This window comes from Ranitomeya imitator, chromosome 6, assembly GCF_032444005.1.
Source record: "Ranitomeya imitator isolate aRanImi1 chromosome 6, aRanImi1.pri, whole genome shotgun sequence".
Taxonomy (NCBI): Eukaryota; Metazoa; Chordata; class Amphibia; order Anura; family Dendrobatidae; genus Ranitomeya; species Ranitomeya imitator.
The window spans coordinates 13,666,336-13,691,421 of NC_091287.1; the positions used below are offsets into that span (position 1 = coordinate 13,666,336).

The window sequence follows — 25,086 nt, forward strand, 5'->3', positions numbered from 1 at the left end:
TACATTAATACAAAAAGGTTCAGTGCTTACAGTAAGAAAAAGGTATAAAATATGATAATAAAAAGACATACAGCTTATGCAAAACAGTATAACAAACAGGAGAAAACTTACAGAAATCATCAAACTTGGTAGTCTGCTTTCTGCTCCCTGAGGGGGGTGAATATGGAATTGGTGGAACACATCAGCTTCTCAGGCTGCCCTCACATGTGAAAAACCAAAAAACCAAAACGCAACAAGGATCCTTAAAATATAACTTTTAATATTTAAAGCTAAAAAAGTTTGTTCCAATATATGCAACAAAGGTATTACAAGTTCTAACCCATGAAAGTCAGATACAAACTACCTTACCCTGTCTGGTAGCCTATTCTCAATCACTACCTGACAGCGGAGGTTGGCACCCTAAGTTTCTGCGGTAGGCGCCCCCGCTCCTCGACGACTGGCCCTAATAGCCCTAAATAGACCCTATATTCCCTAAAAAAGACGTGTCAAATCTATCCACCCCAGAAAAAATGAAAGAAATATAAAAAATCAAAACACTACACAAATGAAAGTAGAAAAAAATCAAAAAAAATAAACATAGCAGAAAAACAGAAAAAAAATTTTTTTTCTTCATCCGTCGAATCAGAGAGTCCCTTAAATAGGGATATTTGGAAATGTCACTGCCAAAGGGGTAGAAATAACACCCATGTCTCTTTAATCCAGAAAGATATCAGCGGGCCACACCATCACATATATATACTTCAGGGTGATCATGTGCTCCTGTACATTCAATGATGTTTCCCAAAAAGGGACATATCCAGTATAAATACCCCCCAAAGAATGAAAGAAATATAAAAAATAAAAAAATAAAAACTACAAAAATAAAAATAAAAAAAATAAACACAGCAAAAAAACACAAAATTGTTGTCTGCCAGAGGAAAAAAGTCCCTTAAAGGGAAATAGTCCAAAATCACATCCCAATAAGTACAAATACCAATGTCTCGTTTATCCATAAAATATCAGCGAGCCACTCCATCCCGTATATTTTTACTTGCAAGAAAAAAATAATAATAAGTATAATCCAGAAAATAAATCCAAAATCAGTCCAATGACTCCCAAATAAATGGATTTCACAAGAGGACAGTGGCCCACCTCATACCAGACATTAAAGAAAGCTACCATCCATGTCCTCTAAAAAGGGGTATCCCCAAGGGACAATTTTGTAGACTGCGGAGAAATTGTTCCAGGTTGGGCGATTTTGAAAGAAAGTCTGTGGACCTAAAACAACGGTTTGAAGATAGGGGATACCCGAGGGATGTTATTGACTCTGCATATCATGCTGCATACAAAGCTAACCGGTCCTCTTTGCTGATTCCAAAAAGAAAAGAGGACGGTGTTTCTGTTACACGCTTTATTGGCACCTACGACGACCAGTCGACAAAGGTTTGCCAAATCCTGAGAAGGTACTGGCAGATTTTAAAATCGGATCCGGACATTGGCGAGCACATATCCCCATATCCCTCGGTTACGTATAGGAGGGGCAAATCAATAAAGGATATGGTTGTTCACAGTCATTACACACCTCCAAAGAAACCTGGTTGGAAAATAGGTCCCTTGGGACGTTCAGATGTGGACACTGCTCATCCTGTAAGCATGTACTACCATCTAAGACTTTTATTAGTTCTGCTACAGGTAGATCTTTTCAGATGAGACATTTTGCAAATTGCAGGACCATGGGAGTGGTGTATGTGTGCACTTGCTCCTGCCCAAAAGACTATGTGGGTAAGACCAAGCGGGAACTCCGTGTACGCGTGGGAGAACACATGGGGGATATTAGACATAGTAACATAGTTCGTAAGGCCGAAAAAAGACATTTGTCCATCCAGTTCAGCCTATATTCCATCATAATAAAAACCCAGATCTACGTCCTTCTACAGAACCTAATAATTGTATGATACAATATTGTTCTGCTCCAGGAAGACATCCAGGCCTCTCTTGAACCCCTCGACTGAGTTCGCCATCACCACCTCCTCAGGCAAGCAATTCCAGATTCTCACTGCCCTAACAGTAAAGAATCCTCTTCTATGTTGGTGGAAAAACCTTCTCTCCTCCAGACGCAAAGAATGCCCCCTTGTGCCCGTCACCTTCCTTGGTATAAACAGATCCTCAGCGAGATATTTGTATTGTCCCCTTATATACTTATACATGGTTATTAGATCGCCCCTCAGTCGTCTTTTTTCTAGACTAAATAATCCTAATTTCGCTAATCTATCTGGGTATTGTAGTTCTCCCATCCCCTTTATTAATTTTGTTGCCCTCCTTTGTACTCTCTCTAGTTCCATTATATCCTTCCTGAGCACTGGTGCCCAAAACTGGACACGGTACTCCATGTGCGGTCTAACTAGGGATTTGTACAGAGGCAGTATAATGCTCTCATCATGTGTATCCAGACCTCTTTTAATGCACCCCATGATCCTGTTTGCCTTGGCAGCTGCTGCCTGGCACTGGCTGCTCCAGGTAAGTTTATCATTAACTAGGATCCCCAAGTCTTTCTCCCTGTCAGATTTACCCAGTGGTTTCCCGTTCAGTGTGTAATAGTGATATTGATTCCCTCTTCCCATGTGTATAACCTTACATTTATCATTGTTAAACCTCATCTGCCACCTTTCAGCCCAAGTTTCCAACTTATCCAGATCCATCTGTAGCAGAATACTATCTTCTCTTGTATTAACTGCTTTACATAGTTTTGTATCATCTGCAAATATCGATATTTTACTGTGTAAACCTTCTACCAGATCATTAATGAATATGTTGAAGAGAACAGGTCCCAATACTGACCCCTGCGGTACCCCACTGGTCACAGCGACCCAGTTAGAGACTATACCATTTATAACCACCCTCTGCTTTCTATCACTAAGCCAGTTACTAACCCATTTACACACATTTTCCCCCAGACCAAGCATTCTCATTTTGTGTACCAACCTCTTGTGCGGCACGGTATCAAACGCTTTGGAAAAATCGAGATATACCACGTCCAATGACTCACCGTGGTCCAGTCTATAGCTTACCTCTTCATAAAAACTGATTAGATTGGTTTGACAGGAGCGATTTCTCATAAACCCATGCTGATATGGAGTTAAACAGTTATTCTCATTGAGATAATCCAGAATAACATCCCTCAGAAACCCTTCAAATATTTTACCAACAATAGAGGTTAGACTTACTGGCCTATAATTTCCAGGTTCACTTTTAGAGCCCTTTTTCAATATTGGCACCACATTTGCTATGCGCCAGTCCTGCGGAACAGACCCTGTCGCTATAGAGTCACTAAAAATAAGAAATAATGGTTTATCTATTACATTACTTAGTTCTCTTAGTACTCGTGGGTGTATGCCATCCGGACCCGGAGATTTATCTATTTTAATCTTATTTAGCCGGTTTCGCACCTCTTCTTGGGTTAGATTGGTGACCCTTAATATAGGGTTTTCATTGTTTCTTGGGATTTCACCTAGCATTTCATTTTCCACCGTGAATACCGTGGAGAAGAAGGTGTTTAATATGTTAGCTTTTTCCTCGTCATCTACAACCATTCTTTCCTCACTATTTTTTAAGGGGCCTACATTTTCAGTTTTTATTCTTTTTCTATTGATCTAGTTGAAGAACAGTTTGGGATTAGTTTTACTCTCCTTAGCAATGTGCTTCTCTGTTTCCTTTTTGGCAGCTTTAATTAGTTTTTTAGATAAAGTATTTTTCTCCCTATAGTTTTTTAGAGCTTCAATGGTGCCATCCTGCTTTAGTAGTGCAAATGCTTTCTTTTTACTGTTAATTGCCTGTCTTACTTCTTTGTTTAGCCACATTGGGTTTTTCCTATTTCTAGTCCTTTTATTCCCACAAGGTATAAACCGCTTACACTGCCTATTTAGGATGTTCTTAAACATTTCCCATTTATTATCTGTATTCTCATTTCTGAGGATATTGTCCCAATCTACCAGATTAAGGGCATCTCTAAGCTGTTCAAACTTTGCCTTCCTAAAGTTCAATGTTTTTGTGACTCCCTGACAAGTCCCCCTAGTGAAAGACAGGTGAAACTGCACAATATTGTGGTCGCTATTTCCTAAATGCCCAACCACCTGCAGATTTGTTATTCTGTCAGGTCTATTAGATAGTATTAGGTCTAAAAGTGCTGCTCCTCTGGTTGGATTCTGCACCAATTGTGAAAGATAATTTTTCTTGGTTATTAGCAGAAACCTGTTGCCTTTATGGGTTTCACAGGTTTCTGTTTCCCAGTTAATATCCGGGTAGTTAAAGTCCCCCATAACCAGGACCTCATTATGGGTTGCAGCTTCATCTATCTGCTTTAGAAGTAGACTTTCCATGCTTTCTGTTATATTTGGGGGTTTGTAACAGACCCCAATGAGAATTTTGTTACCATTTTTCCCTCCATGAATTTCAACCCATATGGACTCGACATCCTCATTCCCTTCGCTAATATCCTCCCTTAAAGTGGACTTTAGACAAGACTTTACATAGAGACAAACCCCTCCTCCTCTCCGATTTTTACGATCCTTTCTAAACAGACTGTAACCCTGTAAGTTAACTGCCCAGTCATAGCTTTCATCTAACCATGTCTCGGTTATTCCCACTATGTCAAAGTTACCTGTAGATATTTCTGCTTCTAGTTCTTCCATCTTGTTTGTCAGGCTTCTGGCGTTTGCGAGCATGCAGTTTAGAGGATTTTGTTTTGTTCCAATCTCCTCACTGTGGATTGTTTTAGAAATGTTCTTACCTCCCTTCTGAGTATGTTTTCCTGGGTCGTCTTTGTTCGAGTCTAATGTTTTTCTTCCCGTCCCCTCTTCTTCTAGTTTAAAGCCCTCCTGATGAGTGTAGCGAGTCTTCTGGCGAATGTGTGTTTCCCAGGTTTGTTGAGGTGTAGTCCGTCTCTGGCGAGGAGTCCATCATACCAGTAATTCACACCGTGGTCCAGGAATCCAAATCCTTGTTGTCTGCACCATCGTCTTAGCCAGTTGTTTGCATCAAGGATCCTGTTCCATCTCCTGGTGCCATGCCCGTCTACTGGAAGGATAGAAGAAAAAACTACCTGTGCATCCAGTTCCTTTACTTTCTTCCCCAACTCTTCAAAGTCCTTGCAGATTGTCGGTAGGTCCTTCCTTGCCGTGTCATTGGTGCCAACATGTATCAGAAGAAATGGGTGGACGTCCTTGGAGCTGAAGAGCTTTGGTATCCTATCGGTCACATCCTTGATCATCGCACCTGGAAGGCAGCATACTTCTCTTGCAGTTATGTCCGGTCTGCAGATGGCTGCTTCGGTGCCTCTCAGTAGTGAGTCTCCCACCACCACCACTCTTCGTTGCTTCTTGGCTGTACTTTTTGCTGTCACTTGTTGCTGTGTGCCCTTTTCTTTTTTGCTTGCTGGTATTGCTTCATTCTTAGGTGTGCCATCTTCATCCTCTACAAAGATTTGATATCGGTTCTTCAGTTGTGTGGTTGGTGATTTCTCCATGGTCTTCTTGCTTCTTTTGGTCACATGCTTCCACTCATCTGCTTTTGGAGGTTCTCTGACACTTTTTGCACCTTCTGTGACCAGTAGAGATGCTTCTGTTCTGTCTAGAAAGTCTTCATTCTCTTTGATGAGTTTCAAAGTTGCTATTCTTTCTTCCAGACCCCGCAGACACAAGAGGGATACCCCGGTGGCTCGACACGTAAATGAAATACACGGGGGTGATCCCGCTTCCCTGGTCTTTAGGGTTATTGAGGTAATCTCCCCCTCAGTGAGACTGGGTGATTGGGACAGAAGAATATTACAGCGGGAAACGAGATGGATCTATCTGCTGAGATCGGTGAGTCCCTTGGGCCTCAACGAACAGATGTCCTTCGTTAGCTTCATCTAAAACCATCAAGGGGTTTTGATTTGTATCTAACCTGCTTGGGTAGATCTGTACCCTTAGAATAAATGGGAATATTTATTCTTGTTTATATTTTGTATTAGTTTGTTCTTTTTTTGTTTGTTCAGTTTATTAAATTTTTTGGAGTATTCTGTACATGCCGTTTTGTTGGGTACCTGAAAATTCATTGGTGTATTACATATTTCGCCAGTTTTAAAAACGTTGTTAATGTATGTTGCCTTCCTTTTCAGCGTTTCTTGTAGGTGCGTTAACTGACGCATGCGCAGTATATATAGTGTTACTCGTGTGCGCATCGCCCTTGGATTTGGACTGGGCGAGCGTCGGATTTGGACGCAGGTGTGGTATGTCTTTTGATAAGTGCACCGCTATTTTGAGTATTTATATCGCTAGTTTGGAGCGCTTAGGCGTTCTGGTTTCGCACCTCTATGAGCGCTGTGCTGAGAGTATGTACGCATGCGTAGTACCAAAATGCGATTCATGTAGTGTGCGCGCCGCCCTGGATTTTTCGTGTGGCGGGCGTCGGATGGGCACGCATGCGCGGTATGTGTTTTCAATATACACCGCTGTGTTTAGAACGTCATTTTTGGGAATCTGCAAAGCTGGTGCGCTCCACCTACGTACTTCCGGGTGCGCGGCTAGGGGGCCTGGCCGCTCTCCACGTGGAGCATTCAGATGAGGATATAAGACGGCAACGGTATGTACAGTGCTCATGCATCTTGATATCTCTGTGGCATTGATCCATGTCCCCTGATGAACCCCCAGGATTTTCACGGGGGGGAAACGCGTCGGGCAGAATAGGGAGGACATCCCGATAGAAGTCTTAACGGAGCTGGATGATCGCATCACCACCCACAACGCCTCTGGGACGCAGATGAGTAGAAGCGTTGGATACAGTATTGAACTATGGGGTGTCTTTGGGACAACTTTTTCAACCGGCTTTGATGGTCCTCTGTTTTTTCTTTTTGCTGGGATGTCTCTGGTATGAGGTGGGCCACTGTCCTCTTGTGAAATCCATTTATTTGGGAGTCATTGGACTGATTTTGGATTTATTTTCTGGATTATACTTATTATTATTTTTTTCTTGCAAGTAAAAATATACGGGATGGAGTGGCTCGCTGATATTTTATGGATAAACGAGACATTGGTATTTGTACTTATTGGGATGTGATTTTGGACTATTTCCCTTTAAGGGACTTTTTTCCTCTGGCAGACAACAATTTTGTGTTTTTTTGCTGTGTTTATTTTTTTCATTTTTTATTTTTATTTTTGTAGTTTTTTTTTTTTATTTTTTATATTTCTTTCATTCTTTGGGGGGTATTTATACTGGATATGTCCCTTTTTGGGAAACATCATTGAATGTACAGAAGCACATGATCACCCTGAAGTATATATATGTGATGGTGTGGCCCGCTGATATCTTTCTGGATTAAAGAGACATGGGTGTTATTTCTACCCCTTTGGCAGTGACATTTCCAAATATCCCTATTTAAGGGACTCTCGGATTCGACGGATCAAGAAAAAAAAATTTTTTTTTATTTTTTTTTTTTTTCTGTTTTTCTGCTATGTTTATTTTTTTTGATTTTTTTCTACTTTCATTTGTGTAGTGTTTTGATTTTTTATATTTCTTTCATTTTTTCTGGGGTGGATAGATTTGACACGTCTTTTTTAGGGAATATAGGGTCTATTTAGGGCTATTAGGGCCAGTCGTCGAGGAGCGGGGCGCCTACCGCAGAAACTTAGGGTGCCAACCTCCGCTGTCAGGTAGTGATTGAGAATAGGCTACCAGACAGGGTAAGGTAGTTTGTATCTGACTTTCATGGGTTAGAACTTGTAATACCTTTGTTGCATATATTGGAACAAACTTTTTTAGCTTTAAATATTAAAAGTTATATTTTAAGGATCCTTGTTGCGTTTTGGTTTTTTGGTTGTTCTCTAGGATCCTGATACTATTTGCTTTGAGTGGTTCTTTTGTTGGTATTTTTTGGTTGGTATGGCGGGTTTCCTGTCAGGACCCCTAGATACGAATAGATGGTTTGATGATGCAAGGGAGGCTTTCTCGGATGTTGAAGGCTCAGGGGGTACGATGGCTACCCCTACTTTGAAAAATTTGTTTTCAGACCTACTTAATGCGTATAAAAACAATATAAGATCCTGGTGGGAGGTACAATCTCTTGAAAACTATATAAAAAACAAGATTATACCTTTTGGGTTGAGGATACATCTGGTACCAGCGCCCAGGTGTGCATCCCCCACACTATTAAAAAGGTGGGAGGAGGAATCTATCTCGTCATCTTTAAGGTTCATGCAAATCCTAGTTGATGAGGAGAAGAAGACCTTTGAAAAAACGGCTACGTTATTGAAGGAATTGATTGAAAAAACTCCTAAGTTTAAAACTGACCCTGATTTTGGGACTAGAGAGGAATCCTTAAAGAGTTCAGTGGATAGGTTCCACCTTGAGATCAAGGATAGAAAACATAAACGTTTTCTAAAAGACAGTGCTGAGTTTAAAGAAAAACGGGCTTATCCTGCGTTGCAAGTAACATCGACAACTAATACTGAAATATCATCCTCAGACATTGAATCCTCTGACGTGGATTCGGCTCCAAGAGTTTTTTTACCGAGACAACAGCCTAGAAATAGGGGACGAGGGAAAAGGGGTCGGAGATGGCAGACCCGCAGTATAGAACGGGGTTATCCCTCTGCTTCTTCCTCATCCTCTTTTTTAGAGGATCGAGGGACTCTCCCCTATTATTTGAGAAACCGGACTCCTCTAAGTTAACCAAAATAGAGACCACTGTGGATAAATACCACATCATGAACCTCTCCTCGTATACCTTGTCACCTATGGAAAATAGGGTTGTCACTAGGTCTTAGTTTTGTTCCGACTACGAGATTTGACCCTTTCAATTGGATTAAGGATCTGAATTTGTTTACCAGGAAACTGAAGTGGAGACGTTTTTTTCAGAGAAACGATGCTTTGAAATGCCAACAGTTGGGCATTTCATATGATGACCTCGCTGATTTGGAGATTTTGGAGGGCTTGGCCGAGGAGGGGTCCAGACAGCTGGGTGAAGGCCCTTTTTCGGAATTGAAGCCAATTAGTAAAAGGATGCCGCCTCCAGGTGACTATGGTAGCATTGAAATTTTTCAAAAATTGGTAACCGAGGAGTTGAATAAGATTGATCCTTCCCTTGATTCTGCCTACCCTAATTTGTCTCTTGTGGAGAGGAGGGCTCTTGAAGGTCTGAAGAACAATCACTCTATTGTGATTAAGCCCTCGGACAAGGGCGGCAATATCGTTGTGATGGACTGTTGTGGATATGTGGATATGTGCTCTGCTATAGTTTCGGATGTTAATTCCTATGAGGTTCTTAGATGTGATCCAACTAAGGAATTTCTACAGGAACTCTCAGGTATTTTAACATCAGCATTACAACATAGGCTGATTTCCAAAAGTGAGTTTGATTTCCTTTTGCCTAAGTCTCCAACTACAGCGACATTTTATGCATTACCGAAGGTGCATAAGGGGATTTCCCCTCTTAGGGGACGCCCTATTGTGTCGGGTGTGGGTGCTCTTGCACAGAACTGTAGCATTTACTTGGACAAACTGCTTCGTCCTTTTGTGTTGGCTCTACCCTCGTACATCAGGGATACGGGGGACCTCCTGACTAAATTAGAGGGCATTACAATTGAGTCAGATACGATCATTGCCTCAATTGATGTCGAAGCGCTGTATAGCAGCATTGGACACCAGGATGGCCTGAGGGCTGTCAAGTTCTTTTTGAGCAGTAGGGGGGTTCATTTGAGACCACACAATGAGTTCTTGATTGAGCTATTGGGTTTTGTTTTGCAGCATAATTTTTTTCTTTTTAATGGGAAATTCTACCACCAGCTCAGGGGCACAGCAATGGGGAGCCCTTGTGCCCCCACATATGCTAATTTGCTCCTGGGCTGGTGGGAGGACATTTTTGTTTTTCGGGATGAGGACGATGTCTGGTGCCCCAGGATTATTTTCTGGGGCAGATATATAGATGACATTCTGGTGTTCTGGAAAGGTGGGACAGAGTCCTTTGTTGAATTTATGCGGTACCTCAATAGCAATATTGAGGGCCTTAAATTTACATACGAGATTGGAGAGGACAATATCACTTTCTTGGACGTCCTCATCTCGAGACAAAGTGATGGCTTCCTCAGCACTACTATTTATCGGAAGCCTACGGCCACAAATGGTTTGCTGAGGTGGGAAAGCTACCATCCATGTCCTCTAAAAAGGGGTATCCCCAAGGGACAATTTTGTAGACTGCGGAGAAATTGTTCCAGGTTGGGCGATTTTGAAAGAAAGTCTGTGGACCTAAAACAACGGTTTGAAGATAGGGGATACCCGAGGGATGTTATTGACTCTGCATATCATGCTGCATACAAAGCTAACCGGTCCACTTTGCTGATTCCAAAAAGAAAAGAGGACGGTGTTTCTGTTACACGCTTTATTGGCACCTACGACGACCAGTCGACAAAGGTTTGCCAAATCCTGAGAAGGTACTGGCAGATTTTAAAATCGGATCCGGACATTGGCGAGCACATATCCCCATATCCCTCGGTTACGTATAGGAGGGGCAAATCAATAAAGGATATGGTTGTTCACAGTCATTACACACCTCCAAAGAAACCTGGTTGGAAAATAGGTCCCTTGGGACGTTCAGATGTGGACACTGCTCATCCTGTAAGCATGTACTACCATCTAAGACTTTTATTAGTTCTGCTACAGGTAGATCTTTTCAGATGAGACATTTTGCAAATTGCAGGACCATGGGAGTGGTGTATGTGTGCACTTGCTCCTGCCCAAAAGACTATGTGGGTAAGACCAAGCGGGAACTCCGTGTACGCGTGGGAGAACACATGGGGGATATTAGACACAAGAGGGATACCCCGGTGGCTCGACACGTAAATGAAATACACGGGGGTGATCCCGCTTCCCTGGTCTTTAGGGTTATTGAGGTAATCTCCCCCTCAGTGAGACTGGGTGATTGGGACAGAAGAATATTACAGCGGGAAACGAGATGGATCTATCTGCTGAGATCGGTGAGTCCCTTGGGCCTCAACGAACAGATGTCCTTCGTTAGCTTCATCTAAAACCATCAAGGGGTTTTGATTTGTATCTAACCTGCTTGGGTAGATCTGTACCCTTAGAATAAATGGGAATATTTATTCTTGTTTATATTTTGTATTAGTTTGTTCTTTTTTTGTTTGTTCAGTTTATTAAATTTTTTGGAGTATTCTGTACATGCCGTTTTGTTGGGTACCTGAAAATTCATTGGTGTATTACATATTTCGCCAGTTTTAAAAACGTTGTTAATGTATGTTGCCTTCCTTTTCAGCGTTTCTTGTAGGTGCGTTAACTGACGCATGCGCAGTATATATAGTGTTACTCGTGTGCGCATCGCCCTTGGATTTGGACTGGGCGAGCGTCGGATTTGGACGCAGGTGTGGTATGTCTTTTGATAAGTGCACCGCTATTTTGAGTATTTATATCGCTAGTTTGGAGCGCTTAGGCGTTCTGGTTTCGCACCTCTATGAGCGCTGTGCTGAGAGTATGTACGCATGCGTAGTACCAAAATGCGATTCATGTAGTGTGCGCGCCGCCCTGGATTTTTCGTGTGGCGGGCGTCGGATGGGCACGCATGCGCGGTATGTGTTTTCAATATACACCGCTGTGTTTAGAACATCATTTTTGGGAATCTGCAAAGCTGGTGCGCTCCACCTACATACTTCCGGGTGCGCGGCTAGGGGGCCTGGCCGCTCTCCACGTGGAGCATTCAGATGAGGATATAAGACGGCAACGGTATGTACAGTGCTCATGCATCTTGATATCTCTGTGGCATTGATCCATGTCCCCTGATGAACCCCCAGGATTTTCACGGGGGGGAAACGCGTCGGGCAGAATAGGGAGGACATCCCGGCAGAAGTCTTAACGGAGCTGGATGATCGCATCACCACCCACAACGCCTCTGGGACGCAGATGAGTAGAAGCGTTGGATACAGTATTGAACTATGGGGTGTCTTTGGGACAACTTTTTCAACCGGCTTTGATGGTCCTCTGTTTTTTCTTTTTGCTGGGATGTCTCTGGTATGAGGTGGGCCACTGTCCTCTTGTGAAATCCATTTATTTGGGAGTCATTGGACTGATTTTGGATTTATTTTCTGGATTATACTTATTATTTTTTTCTTGCAAGTAAAAATATACGGGATGGAGTGGCTCGCTGATATTTTATGGATAAACGAGACATTGGTATTTGTACTTATTGGGATGTGATTTTGGACTATTTCCCTTTAAGGGACTTTTTTCCTCTGGCAGACAACAATTTTGTGTTTTTTTGCTGTGTTTATTTTTTTCATTTTTTATTTTTATTTTTGTAGTTTTTTTTTTTATTTTTTATATTTCTTTCATTCTTTGGGGGGTATTTATACTGGATATGTCCCTTTTTGGGAAACATCATTGAATGTACAGAAGCACATGATCACCCTGAAGTATATATATGTGATGGTGTGGCCCGCTGATATCTTTCTGGATTAAAGAGACATGGGTGTTATTTCTACCCCTTTGGCAGTGACATTTCCAAATATCCCTATTTAAGGGACTCTCTGATTCGACGGATCAAGAAAAAAAATTTTTTTTCTGTTTTTCTGCTATGTTTATTTTTTTTGATTTTTTTCTACTTTCATTTGTGTAGTGTTTTGATTTTTTATATTTCTTTCATTTTTTCTGGGGTGGATAGATTTGACACGTCTTTTTTAGGGAATATAGGGTCTATTTAGGGCTATTAGGGCCAGTCGTCGAGGAGCGGGGGCGCCTACCGCAGAAACTTAGGGTGCCAACCTCCGCTGTCAGGTAGTGATTGAGAATAGGCTACCAGACAGGGTAAGGTAGTTTGTATCTGACTTTCATGGGTTAGAACTTGTAATACCTTTGTTGCATATATTGGAACAAACTTTTTTAGCTTTAAATATTAAAAGTTATATTTTAAGGATCCTTGTTGCGTTTTGGTTTTTTGGTTGTTCTCTAGGATCCTGATACTATTTGCTTTGAGTGGTTCTTTTGTTGCCCTCACATGTGAACACGATTCTAGGTATAGACGTCTAATTTATAGCTTTGGTCTGAAGGTCAGATTTCTAGACCAGCCCCTCAGGGTAATATCATAACTGCCTGTTTTTGATTGGACCACGGCCGTGCTACCAATGAATATATTATTTTCTCTTGAGATCCTTTGTGTAAACATTCTCACAGAGATACTATCAGGCTGTAATTGACATCTCTCTTCCAAGAGCTAGGAGTGTCAAGTGTTACCCTTTCTTTTTGGTCCTAGCTAGACCCCCTGGTGAAATTTGGAGACAGAAGTCTGCTTGTCTCAGGAAAATACATAACACATGGGTGAGACATGCAGCCTTCAGGACAGATGTTACTAGTCACACAATAGCTATATATAGGTGTCACGGATCCCCACTCCGTGGTGTCACTAATTCGTCACGTATCCGCTCTCAGCCTCAGCACGTGACTTGGGGTTGTGCCTGCAAGGGTTAATCTATCTCCCCACTCTCAGTCCAGCACTCAACCTCTGTCCTATGCTATAATGGGAGAATAAATCACACACCGACCCAGGCCACACACCCACTCATACACGCTGCCACTACTCATCGAACACACGGGCGATGAGTCCCGGAAATATTAATAATAATGTCTACCACTCATAAGGCTCACACACCTTAGGCTATGGATTTGTTAGAACATTCAAGGTTCAACTTGTTAAAGTTTATACTTTAATACAAAAAGGTTTAGTGCTTACAGTAAGAAAAAGGTATAAAATATGATAATAAAAAGACAGAACTTATGCAAAACAGTATAACATAAACAGGAGAAAACTTACAGAAATCATCTAACTTGGTAGTCTGCTTTCTGCTCCCTGAGGGGGGGGGGGGGGGGGGGGGTGAATATGGAGTTGGTGGAACACGTCAGCTTCTCAGGCTGCCCTCACATGTGAACACGATTCTAGGTATACAGGTCTAATTTATAGCTTTGGTCTGGAGGTCATATTTCTAGACCAGCCCCTCAGGTTACTATCATAATTGCCTGTTTTTCATTGGACCACGGCCACGCTGCCAATGAATATATTATTTTCTCTTGAGATCCTTTGTGGAAATGTTCTCACAGAGATACTATCAGGCCATAATTGACATCTCTCTTCCAAGAGCTAGGAGGTGTGAAGTGTTACCCCTTCTTCTTGGTCCTAGCTAGACCCCCTGGTGAGATTTAAGGTACCGTCACACATAGCGACGCTGCAGCGATACCGACAACGATCCGGATCGCTGCAGCATCGCTGTTTGGTCGCTGGAGAGCTGTCGCACAGACAGCTCTCCAGCGACCAACGATCCCGAGGTCCCCGGTAACCAGGGTAAACATCGGGTAACTAAGCGCAGGGCCGCGCTTAGTAACCCGATGTTTACCCTGGTTACCATCCTAAAAAGTAAAAAAACAAACGCTACATACTTACCTTCCGCTGTCTGTCCTCCAGCGCTGTGCTCTGCTTCTCTGGTCTGGCTGTGAGCGCCGGGCAGCCAGAAAGCAGAGCGGTGACGTCACCGCTCTGCTTTCCGGCTGACCGACGCTCACAGCCAGAGCAGGAGGAGAGCAGAGCACAGCGCTGGAGGACAGACGGCTGTAGGTAAGTATGTAGTGTTTGTTTTTTTACTTTTAGGATGGTAACCAGGGTAAACATCGGGTTACTAAGCGCGGCCCTGCCCTTAGTTACCCGATGTTTACCCTGGTTACCAGCAAAGACATCGCTGAATCGGTGTCACACACGCCGATTCAGCGATGTCTACGGGGAGTCCAGCGACGAAATAAAGTTCTGGACTTTCTTCCCCGACCAGCGATATCACAGCAGGGGCCTGATCGCTGCTGCGTGTCACACTGGACGATATCGCTAGCGAGGACGCTGCAACGTCACGGATCGCTAGCGATATCGTCTAGTGTGACAGTACCTTTAGAGACAGAAGTCTGCTTGTCTCAGGAAAATACATATTAACACCTGGGTGAGACATGCAGCCTTCGTTAGTAGCCCCTCTGCTAGGCAGGTGGGAGAACATATAGGTCTCAAGATAAGAGATGAATTATAGATATTAGTGTAAAGTTAGGGTTAATTTTCTAGATCAAGGAAAATAGTATAATCCAGGAGATTTATTGTAAATGATACAAAAGATTTTTAAAATCACCTAATTATCTGTCCCTATGACAACTCTTACGGGCACAATGTCCTTGTGGAGTAAAAACTCCTGCCACAGGTGAATGATCCATCTTATTACAATTGATATAGGACCCCAAAACAGAGGACGTGTTATCCCATTATTACAGATGAGTTGAGTTAAAAAAAATGCTTCATCAAAGCAGCTTATATCTTTGGCTTAGCCAGTGTCCACCGGGGAACGCGTTGAGGCGAGACTTTGTACTCATAATAATATGGAGTTTGAGGATTAAGGCTTCTTTGATGATTGAAGCACCTAAGTGTACAGTGAAGGAAATAAATATTTGATCCCTTGCTGATTTTGTAAGTTGGCCCACTGACAAAGACATGAACAGTCTATAATTTTAAGGGTCGGTTAATTGTAACACTGAGAGATAGAATATCAAAAATAAAACCCAGAAAATCACATTGTATAAATTATATAAATGTATTTGCATTTTGCAGTGAGAAATAAGTATTTGATCCCCTACCAACCATTAAGAGTTCTGGCTCCTAAACTACTCGTTACCTGCATTACAGACAGCTGTCTTACATAGTCACCTTTATAAAAGACTCCTGTCCACAGACTCCATTATCAGTCAGACTCTGACCTCTACAACATGGGCAAGAGCAAAGAGCTTTACAAGGATGTCAGGGACAAGATCATAGACCTGCACAAAGCTGGAATGGGCTACAAAACCATAAGTAAGACGCTGGGTGAGAAGGAGACAACCGTTTATGCAATAGTAAGAAAATGGAAGAAATACAACATGACTCAATTGACATCGATCTGGGGCACCGTGCAAAATCTCACCTCGTGGGGTATCCTTGATCATGAGGAAGGTGAGAGATCAGCCTAAAACTACACAGGGGGAACTTAGTGATCTCAAGGCAGCTGGGACCACAGTCACCAAGAAAACCATTGGTAACATATAAGCCGTAAAGGTGTAAAATCCTGCAGTGTCCGCAAGGTCCCCCTGGTCAAGAAGGCACATCTGCAGCCCGTCTGAAGTTTACCAATGAACACCTGGATGATTCTGTGAGTGATTGGGAGAAGGTGTTGTGGTCAGAGGAGACAAAAATTGAGGTCTTTGGCATTAACTCAGAGAAGAGAATGCTGCCTATGACCCAAATAACACCATTCCCACTGTCAAGCATGGAGGTAGAAACGTTATGTTTTGGGGGTGTTTCTCTGCTAAGGGTACAGGACTACTTCACCACATCAATGGAGAATGGATGGAGCCATGGACCGTAAAATCCTGAGTGACAGCGAGTGCAGCCTCCTTCCCTCCGCCTTGACATCAAAAATGGGTCATGGCTGGGTCTTCCAGCAAGATAGTGACCCAAAACATAAAGCCAAGGCAACAAAGGAGCGGCTCAAAAAGAAGCACACTAAGGTCATGGAGTGGCCTAGCCAGTCTCCAGACCTTCATCCCATAGAAAACTTGTGGAGGGAGTTTAAGCTCCGAGTTGCCAAGCGACAGCCTCAAAACCTAATGATTTAGAAATGATCTGCAAAGAGGAGTGGATCGAAATTCCTCCCGACATGTGCGCAAACCTCATCATCAGCTACAAAAAGCACCTGACTGCTGAGCTTGCCAACAAGGGTTTTACCACCAAATATTAAATCTCTCAATGTTAAAATTAACCAACCCTTAAAATTATAGCAAGGGATCGTATAAGCGGCAGCAGGTCCCCTTCACCCCAATATTCCTGTGCCCCATCGAGGGCTCCGTGTTTGGGCTGCACCTTTTGCCTCTACTCTCATCATTCGCACAGTGCGATTCTCCTCTTACCCTTGCTTGGGAATCACGGTAAGGCAGTCTCCCGTCTGAGCGTCCCACACTCGGATCTGACCGGCCAGGCAGCAGCTCACTAACAGCATCCCATCACTGGCGAGACACTCGATGTCCTGCGAGACAGCGCGAGAGGATAAGGATGAGAGCACAACGAAAACAGATACCTGATGAAGTCGGGCCACGAACCATGAGATGACCTCTCAGGACAAGCGGCACAATCTCGGTTTCGGGGGGCGAATACCCGTAGTCGTCACAGGGCAGGTCCCCTTTCCTCCGGCGGCTGTGTGACAGACCGTTCTGCCCGTAGTTTTTAGGGCACAGCAGTCGGTAAAGACAGAAGAAGAGCAAAACCAACAGAATGCCAGACGCTAAACCCAAAGCTCCGACTCTGAGGAGAGAAAAGACGGATTTACTTCTGGGACGACGGGAAGAGTCAAGGAGGCGAGAAAGCAGGGCATGGAAGATGGTGGCATGGGACGAGAGCCGACCATCGGGGTAGGTAAGGAGGAATTGGGAGCAGGCCGCCATCTTTCTAGTCTTACTTGTACAGGGTGACGTCCACAGATCCCTGGGTTCTGGGCACAGACGGAGCCGCTTTGATTTCCTCCGAACGTTCATCCCTCTGCTGCTGAAACATCTGCGAGTGCTGGACCTCGTGAGGATGCCGCGCCTCAGACACCTCCACCGGGGTGAGATACAGGGTGATGGGGATTATGGGCAATATGCTGATGTACCTACGGCCGACACATTGCGACAAGGTCAAGCAGTGCGCACAAAACAAATGACAGGCACCCCCATGAGTACAGTGAGGAAAGGGTTAACATACCACCTAGCTTCCTACCTCTTTGCCAGGGTGAGGTTATAGTAGCTGAAGAGCGTTGGCCAGTGCCGGAAGGACAGTTTTCGCCATGTTTCTTCATCTTCAGGGCCCCAAGTGACCTCAGTGTGGGCCCGATCCTCCTTAAGGTCTGGTCCGACTTTGCTTTGGTCCTTACGCTGCCTCTCTGCCCAGCTGCCTCTGGAATTTCCCTCTAAGGCCCCTCTGAGGGTCTCCATCACTCCATTGTGGTCTCGTTGAGACTGATTCTCCAGGAGCTGAGAGGAGCCAGTGGGGAGGATAGAGAGGGAGCTCTGCGGGTCAGAAGCTGGCATAACGGGCACAGGAATGGGCGGCACCACAGCGCCCCCCAGAGGGCTCTGCTCCGTCACCTGTACGGTGGTCAGGTAGGTATGGAGGCCGGCAGGGTCGGTGTACAGCAGGATCCCGATCCACACCACAGTCCCTGCCTGTAGAGACAAGACGTGTTATACAACGGCCATTTCTATAGCCGGGCAGCGGCCGTCAGCTGGCACTTACCATGATGATCCTCTGGGCCAGTCGTGTTCTGGCAAAAAAGTAGATCAGCCGCAGTCTTTTGGGCAGGCGCAGGTTTCGTAGGGGCTGCAGGGTGATGGTGTGAGGGGTGTTGGGGCGCAGGGCTTGCTGACGCTCGTATTTCGGGGCACGTGACAAAGGCTTGGATGGCGGCATGCAGGCCTCGGCTGGCATCCTCTTGTTCAGGTCCGCAAGCTGCAGGTAAAGGAGCGATTGTGAGACGTCTTCCATAAGGTGGGCACCTGATGAGAGAGCGGCTACGAGTAGCGTCTGACCCCAGCGTGCCCATTAATCACATGAACAGTACATGGATGGCAAAGACAATGTGCAATACCTAACTCTGCATGTGGTGGCGCTGCAGGAGAACTCAATACTCATTGCTGGGATCCTGCTGGACTAATGGATGGAGGCCCCAGCAGCGGGAGGTCCGGCTTTCAGGATTATGGGGGTATATGAAGGGGCAGGCACCAACATTGGGACACAAAGCTGAATAGCTTTATACAGCCCAAACCTGCGCAGAATTGTGGACATTTTACAGCTGTTTTCTGGCTGCATTGTGCTTAGGTGGACGGACAGGGGCTGCCACGTCCTGACGGGTACACTACAACTGCTTACATTATAGCGGACATCTCTAGCTCATGGCGGTCTCGCGTTTCCGCTTGTGGCGCGGCGGCTGCCTACAATGCGTCATGTTTAACAAAAGGCACCAACCTCTTCATAAATGTGGCGCATCTTTCGCCTGCGCGCTTCTTATCTCTGTCCCCATGGGCTCACACTAAATCCACACATCCTGAAGTGATCACGGTCCTGCTTGGCTTCACCTCCCGCAGCTGCAGAATACAAGCACACGTGCATCCACACGCCGGGGAGGATCCTCAAGGTCTCCGCCTTATCTGGTTTGCTCTCATTAGGTCTGTGATGGCCCTGGCGATTTCTGCTTCCAAGAAAATGCATAAGACGATCCCCGGAATGTAGCAGGCAAGAGGCTCATTAGACATTCCTTGGGATCTACATATATGCTTGGGGAGATCTTTACAGCTACTAGGATTCCCACCATCGCTGCACACATTCTGCCTCACTTCAGGGCACACCGACGCCGTCCATGGCTTCCTATTATTGTGCATGCAAATATGTCAGCAGTGTAATAGCATAGCAGTGCTGACAGCCGCAGGGTCAGACCACAGCCGTGGGGGGGAGGGGGGAGTGTCGGACCACAACCGCGGAGAGCCGAACCACAGCCGAGGGTCGGATCACAACCGCGGAGAGCCGGACCACAGCCGAGGGGGTCGGACCACAGCTGTGGGGGGCCAGACCACAGCCATGGGGGAGCTGGACCACAACCGCGGAGGGGTCAGACCACAACAGCGGAGAGCCGAACCACAGCCGAGGTGGTCGGACCACAGCCTAGGGGGTCGGATCACAGCTGCGGGGGGCCGGACCACAGCCATGGGGGAGCTGGACCGCAACCGTGGAGGGGTCAGACCACAACAGCGGAGAGCCGAACCACAGCCGAGGTGGTCGGACCACAGCCGAGGGGGTCGGATCACAGTTGCGGGGGGCCGGACCACAGCCATGGGGGAGCTGGACCACAACCGTGGAGGGGTCAGACCACAACAGCGGAGAGCCGAACCACAGCCGAGGTGGTCGGACCACAGCCGAGGGGGTCGGATCACAGCTGCGGGGGGCCCGACCACAGCCATGGGGGAGCTGGAACACAACCGCGGAGGGGTCAGACCACAACAGCGGAGAGCCGAACCACAGCCGAGGAGGTCGGACCACAACCGCGGAGAGCCGGACCACAGCCGAGGGGATCGGACCACAGCTGTGGGGGGCCAGACCACAGCCATGGGGGAGCTGGACCACAACCGTGGAGGGGTCAGACCACAACCGCGGAGAGCCGAACCACAGCCGAGGTGGTCGGACCACAACCGCGGAGAGCCGGACCACAGCCGTGGGGAGAGCTGGACCACAACCGCGGAGGGGTCAGACCACAACCGTGGAGAGCCGGACCACAGCCGAGGGGGCCGAACCACAGCCATGGGGGATCAAACAAGATTCCGAACTGAGCGGCACCAGGTAACTAGCAGTCTTCACAGGCTATAAAACACATGGGACCGGCTTTCCATCAGACTTATAACACAACATTTGGTGCATCCATGGGCGGTGCTCTACATATATCAGAACAGTAGAGTTACAAATTATGCAAGCATAAAAGATGTGGCACTCACCCCAAGATTGCTGAAAAACAATGTCCTTTAATTCGCTTTATGCGGCTTTAGACATCTGTGGAGAGGCGGCAGGTAAAAGTGAGGGGTGCGGGGACAGCAGAACGGACGACGGCCGTTTCGCACAAATGTGCTTCCACGGGTCCAGGTGCAAAATCAAACATATCATTTCCTTTTTAAAGGGACACTGTCACCTGAATTTGGAGGGAACAATCTTCAGCCATGGAGGCGGGGTTTTGGGGTTTTTGATTCACCCTTTCCAATCTTGCCTTGTGCAGGCATGTACTATGGAGGACAGAGAATGAACTTCAATCCAATATTGCAGCCAGCATGCAGCCAGCGGGTAAGGAAAGGGTGAATCAAAAACCCAAAAACCCCGCCTCCATGGCTGAAGATTGTTCCCTCCAAATCCAGGTGACAGAGTCCCTTTAAGGGAGTCGACAATTCAGTGAAAAAAACATATAAAAGTGCAAATAGCAATAAAATTTACATTTTGCAATAGAAATGAGTACATCATATTACAGACATGGAATCAAACAGTAATACTTATAAAAATACTTATAAAAATATAGCCATATCAAGCTTGTCATTAAGTCCTATTGGACCTTGAGCATTTGTTTTTAATATCCACCTCGCTTCGTGTTGAAGAAGGACTTTATTTCGATTGCCGCCCTGATGTGGAGTTTTAACCACTTCCAAACCCGCAAATCTTAACACATTAGGATTCGCATTGTGGCTTTCTTGTATATGTTTAATTAAACGTAAGGAACCTTTCCCTGAGGAGATTGACTTATAATGTTCCCTAAATCTTGTGACTAATGGGCGGATCGTCTTACCGATATAATAAAATAGACATGGACAGAAAATTACATAAACTACATATTTGCTTTTACACAAAATAAAGTCGTGGACTGCATGCGTTACCGGACCCACTCGTATGGGATTATCCACCAGATGGAGATGACAAAAACTGCAGTTGCCGCATTTATAATTTCCCTGAGGCTGAGATTTTTCTAACCAGTTATGATTTTCTCAGGGAAATTATAAATGCGGCAACTGCAGTTTTTGTCATCTCCATCTGGTGGATAATCCCATACGAGTGGGTCCGGTAACGCATGCAGTCCACGACTTTATTTTGTGTAAAAGCAAATATGTAGTTTATGTAATTTTCTGTCCATGTCTATTTTATTATATCGGTAAGACGTTCCGCCCATTAGTCACAAGATTTAGGGAACATTATAAGTCAATCTCCTCAGGGAAAGGTTCCTTACGTTTAATTAAACATATACAAGAAAGCCACAATGCGAATCCTAATGTGTTAAGATTTGCGGGTTTGGAAGTGGTTAAAACTCCACATCAGGGCGGCAATCGAAATAAAGTCCTTCTTCAACACGAAGCGAGGTGGATATTAAAAACAAATGCTCAAGGTCCAATAAGACTTAATGACAAGCTTGATATGGCTATATTTTTATAAGTATTTTTATAAGTATTACTGTTTGATTCCATGTCTGTAATATGATGTACTCATTTCTATTGCAAAATGTAAATTTTATTGCTATTTGCACTTTTATATGTTTTTTTTCACTGAATTGTCGACTCCCTTAAAAAGGAAATGACATGTTTGATTTTGCACCTGGACCCGTGGAAGCACATTTGTGCGAAACGGCCGTCGTCCGTTCTTCTGTCCCCGCACCCCTCACATTTACCTGCTGCCTCTCCACAGATGTCTAAAGCCGCACAAAGCGAATTAAAGGACATTGTTTTTCAGCAATCTTGGGGTGAGTGCCACATCTTTTATGCTTGCATAATTTGTAACAGCCATGGGGGAGCTGGACCACAACCGCGGAGGGGTCAGACCACAACCGCGGAGAGCCGGACCACAACCACGTAGGGGGCCGGACCACAACCACGGAGGGGTGGGACCACAACTGCCGAGGGGTCAGATCACAACCACGGAGGGGTGGGAACACAAGCACAGGGAGCCGGACCACAGCCGCAGGGGTCAGACCACAGCTGCGGAAGGTCAGACCACAGCCACGGAAGGTCAGACCACAACCATGGGGGAGCTGGACCACAACCGTGGAGAAGGGGGGGGTTGGGGAGTCGGACAACAGCTGCGGAGGGTCGAACTACAGCCGTGGAGGGTCGGACCACAGCCGCGGAGGCAGGGAGTGTAACACGTCTTACAGGGAGTCACTGTGCTCATCTGCTTTCCTAAACCCCTGATGTACCTCCATTCTGCGGATGTCGATGGATAACACGGTGGTGAAGAAGAACATCTGCAGGAAGAAGTCTGATACCAACCCGACCACAGCAAAGAGGCAAAACTCCTGGGAGAGAAGAAATGGGAAGAACATGAGAAGAGGAACACCCAGCCAGAGGACGTGCCCCGAGTGTAAGGAGAACATCCCGGTCCTCCACCTCCTAATCCTTCACTATATACAGAAGACCCTCGCCTTCACAGATCGGTGTCAGGGGCACAAACCTAGTGTCACCACTCACCCTACAGATGACCCCTATTTCCCAATGACTAGAAAGCCACCATTGGCCAATTATGTCACAACTGAGAACGTCGACCACTTTACGTGCGTATAAATCTGCAGAGCCAGGTCCAGGGGCCGGGTCAGTAGCCCATGGGTCCCAGCCAGGAGCCCTGCAAACCTCCTTCCATCATCCGCTCTTCAGGTGTAATGTTATCGTAGCAGAGCGACACAAGATGTAGCGCCACATCGGGTGATCAAAAGAGGAGCCGCGGATGTTGACAGATAGGAGCTGATTTGCAGGGCTCTTATCCAGGAGCCATGGACTACTGACCCGGCCACTGGACCAGGGTCCTGCAAACATTTGCTCATCTCTGACCACTAGTTATATCACTGGGGGTCCCGCGGCCCCAGAGATCGGCCAATTCTTCCCAGATCCTGGCGTTCACAGATCTAGAAACCATTTCCGTTTTTGTTTCCTGCTCACACCTTTAATTAAACTAGAGCAGGCAGTGTAGCCCCGGCGGGCGCCGCTCACTATGGGACGTCCTGGACACGCCTGAAGGTTCACCGAGTGCAGAGACGTCCTTCATGGGTAGATCTGATAACGGAGCGCACAGACACGAGGGATTCCCCCCACCAATCACACCTCACCTGAATGGCAGGAACCAGAGTGAAGTATCCGATCAGGATGATCCCCAGCTCCGTGGCCATGTTCTTCATGATGGACCAGCTCTCGTTACTTAACCCTGAACGTGCCAGAGAAGCCAGTACATAGATCAGAGGGGAATCCGTACATGTCCCAGAACCACCAGGAACAGCAGGTTACTCACCTTGTGCTATGCGTAGTTTCACCTCAAGGTCAACCGGAGTGGACACAACAGATTTCGTCAGCACCAAAACATTCTCTAATCCGATGACCACAACCAGATAAGGGAAGATCTCCCTGAGGGAAGAAACAAAGAGATGACTACAGCAGCCGAGAGATGGGGGTCCAGGACCCTGAACTAATGAAAGAAGGGTCCATGGTCCAGGATCTGCACGCCGTCCTCTCATACACAGCTACATACCCGCCATTGAGGGTCGGCGTCAGCCCAAAGAGGGTGCATAGTCCCACAGACATCAGCAGCGAGCTCAGCACGGTCACCACCGCGGCCAGGGCCAAGCCCCACTTCGACTTCACCAGGTCGATCTTCCCTTTAAAAAGTAATAACAGGTAAATAACATCACGTACGTAACGACGATCAGAAGACCCTCGCTGCATTTTACTAATATTCTTAAGGTGGAGCAAATCCTGTGGATTAAAGGGCGATCCCATCTGCGCTCTTCAGCAGCTCCTCGGCCTCGCGGGATCCTTCTTGCCGATGCAGCAGAGCGCTGCTGGAGAATGAGAGCTCAGAGCAACATCATGCTCCCGCTCGCACGCTGCACGTAGAGGAGCCTATGTCTCTGCAGCATCGGAAGAGCGCAGCGCACCGACACTGGGATCCAGGATAGAGCTTGTGAGTGCACGCAGATCGCCTAGGAAACCGCCTACCCCTGAAAGACTGCAGAGGTGGCAGACAACCTACACAACATGCTTTACACAGATCTGGAATGAGGATTTTTAACAACAGGTAAATTACAAAGTTCCTCATTATTATCAGTACTTTGTAAGTTTACTTACTTATCAAGTCTTAACAACCCCTTTATAATAGTGCAGCTGTTTTGTGTATGCAGCTCCTATGCAGACCTATGGATGATTCTACTAGCAGTCAATGAGGCCCCCTAGCCCGTCTCTGTGAGCGTGCACGTACTGGTGGAGAAGTAGATGTATGCGAACAGGATGAAGTAAGTGGTGACCAGAGGAATGAGCTCCGCGATCCCGATCTCCTCCTTGAAGTGGACGTGGACGATGTTCTGCCCCCGGGTGGTGCAGTTGGTGCTGGGGTGCAGCTGTCGCAGACGGGTTCTCAGGCTGCTCAGGAACCTGCCGATATAACAGGGATGTGATCTGAGACATCCATACACAGGGGAAGGTTCGTTACTCTGT

At 45.9% G+C, this 25,086-nt stretch overlaps 1 protein-coding gene across 1 annotated transcript in view; it reads right to left on the reverse strand.

The window, feature by feature from the left end:
• The window catches only part of SCAP (SREBF chaperone), a 93,489-nt gene that overhangs the window by 20,357 nt on the left and 48,046 nt on the right, over positions 1-25,086 (reverse strand). Inside the window, exons 7-16 of the mRNA XM_069729168.1 lie at positions 24,851-25,023; positions 24,125-24,251; positions 23,888-24,000; positions 23,709-23,803; positions 22,806-22,904; positions 18,332-18,544; positions 17,816-18,261; positions 17,517-17,708; positions 17,161-17,362; positions 16,972-17,087 (exon numbers count right to left, since the gene is read on the reverse strand). Coding sequence (XP_069585269.1) covers positions 16,972-17,087; positions 17,161-17,362; positions 17,517-17,708; positions 17,816-18,261; positions 18,332-18,544; positions 22,806-22,904; positions 23,709-23,803; positions 23,888-24,000; positions 24,125-24,251; positions 24,851-25,023 — 1,776 coding nt within the window. The remainder of the gene's footprint in view (positions 1-16,971; positions 17,088-17,160; positions 17,363-17,516; positions 17,709-17,815; positions 18,262-18,331; positions 18,545-22,805; positions 22,905-23,708; positions 23,804-23,887; positions 24,001-24,124; positions 24,252-24,850; positions 25,024-25,086) is intronic.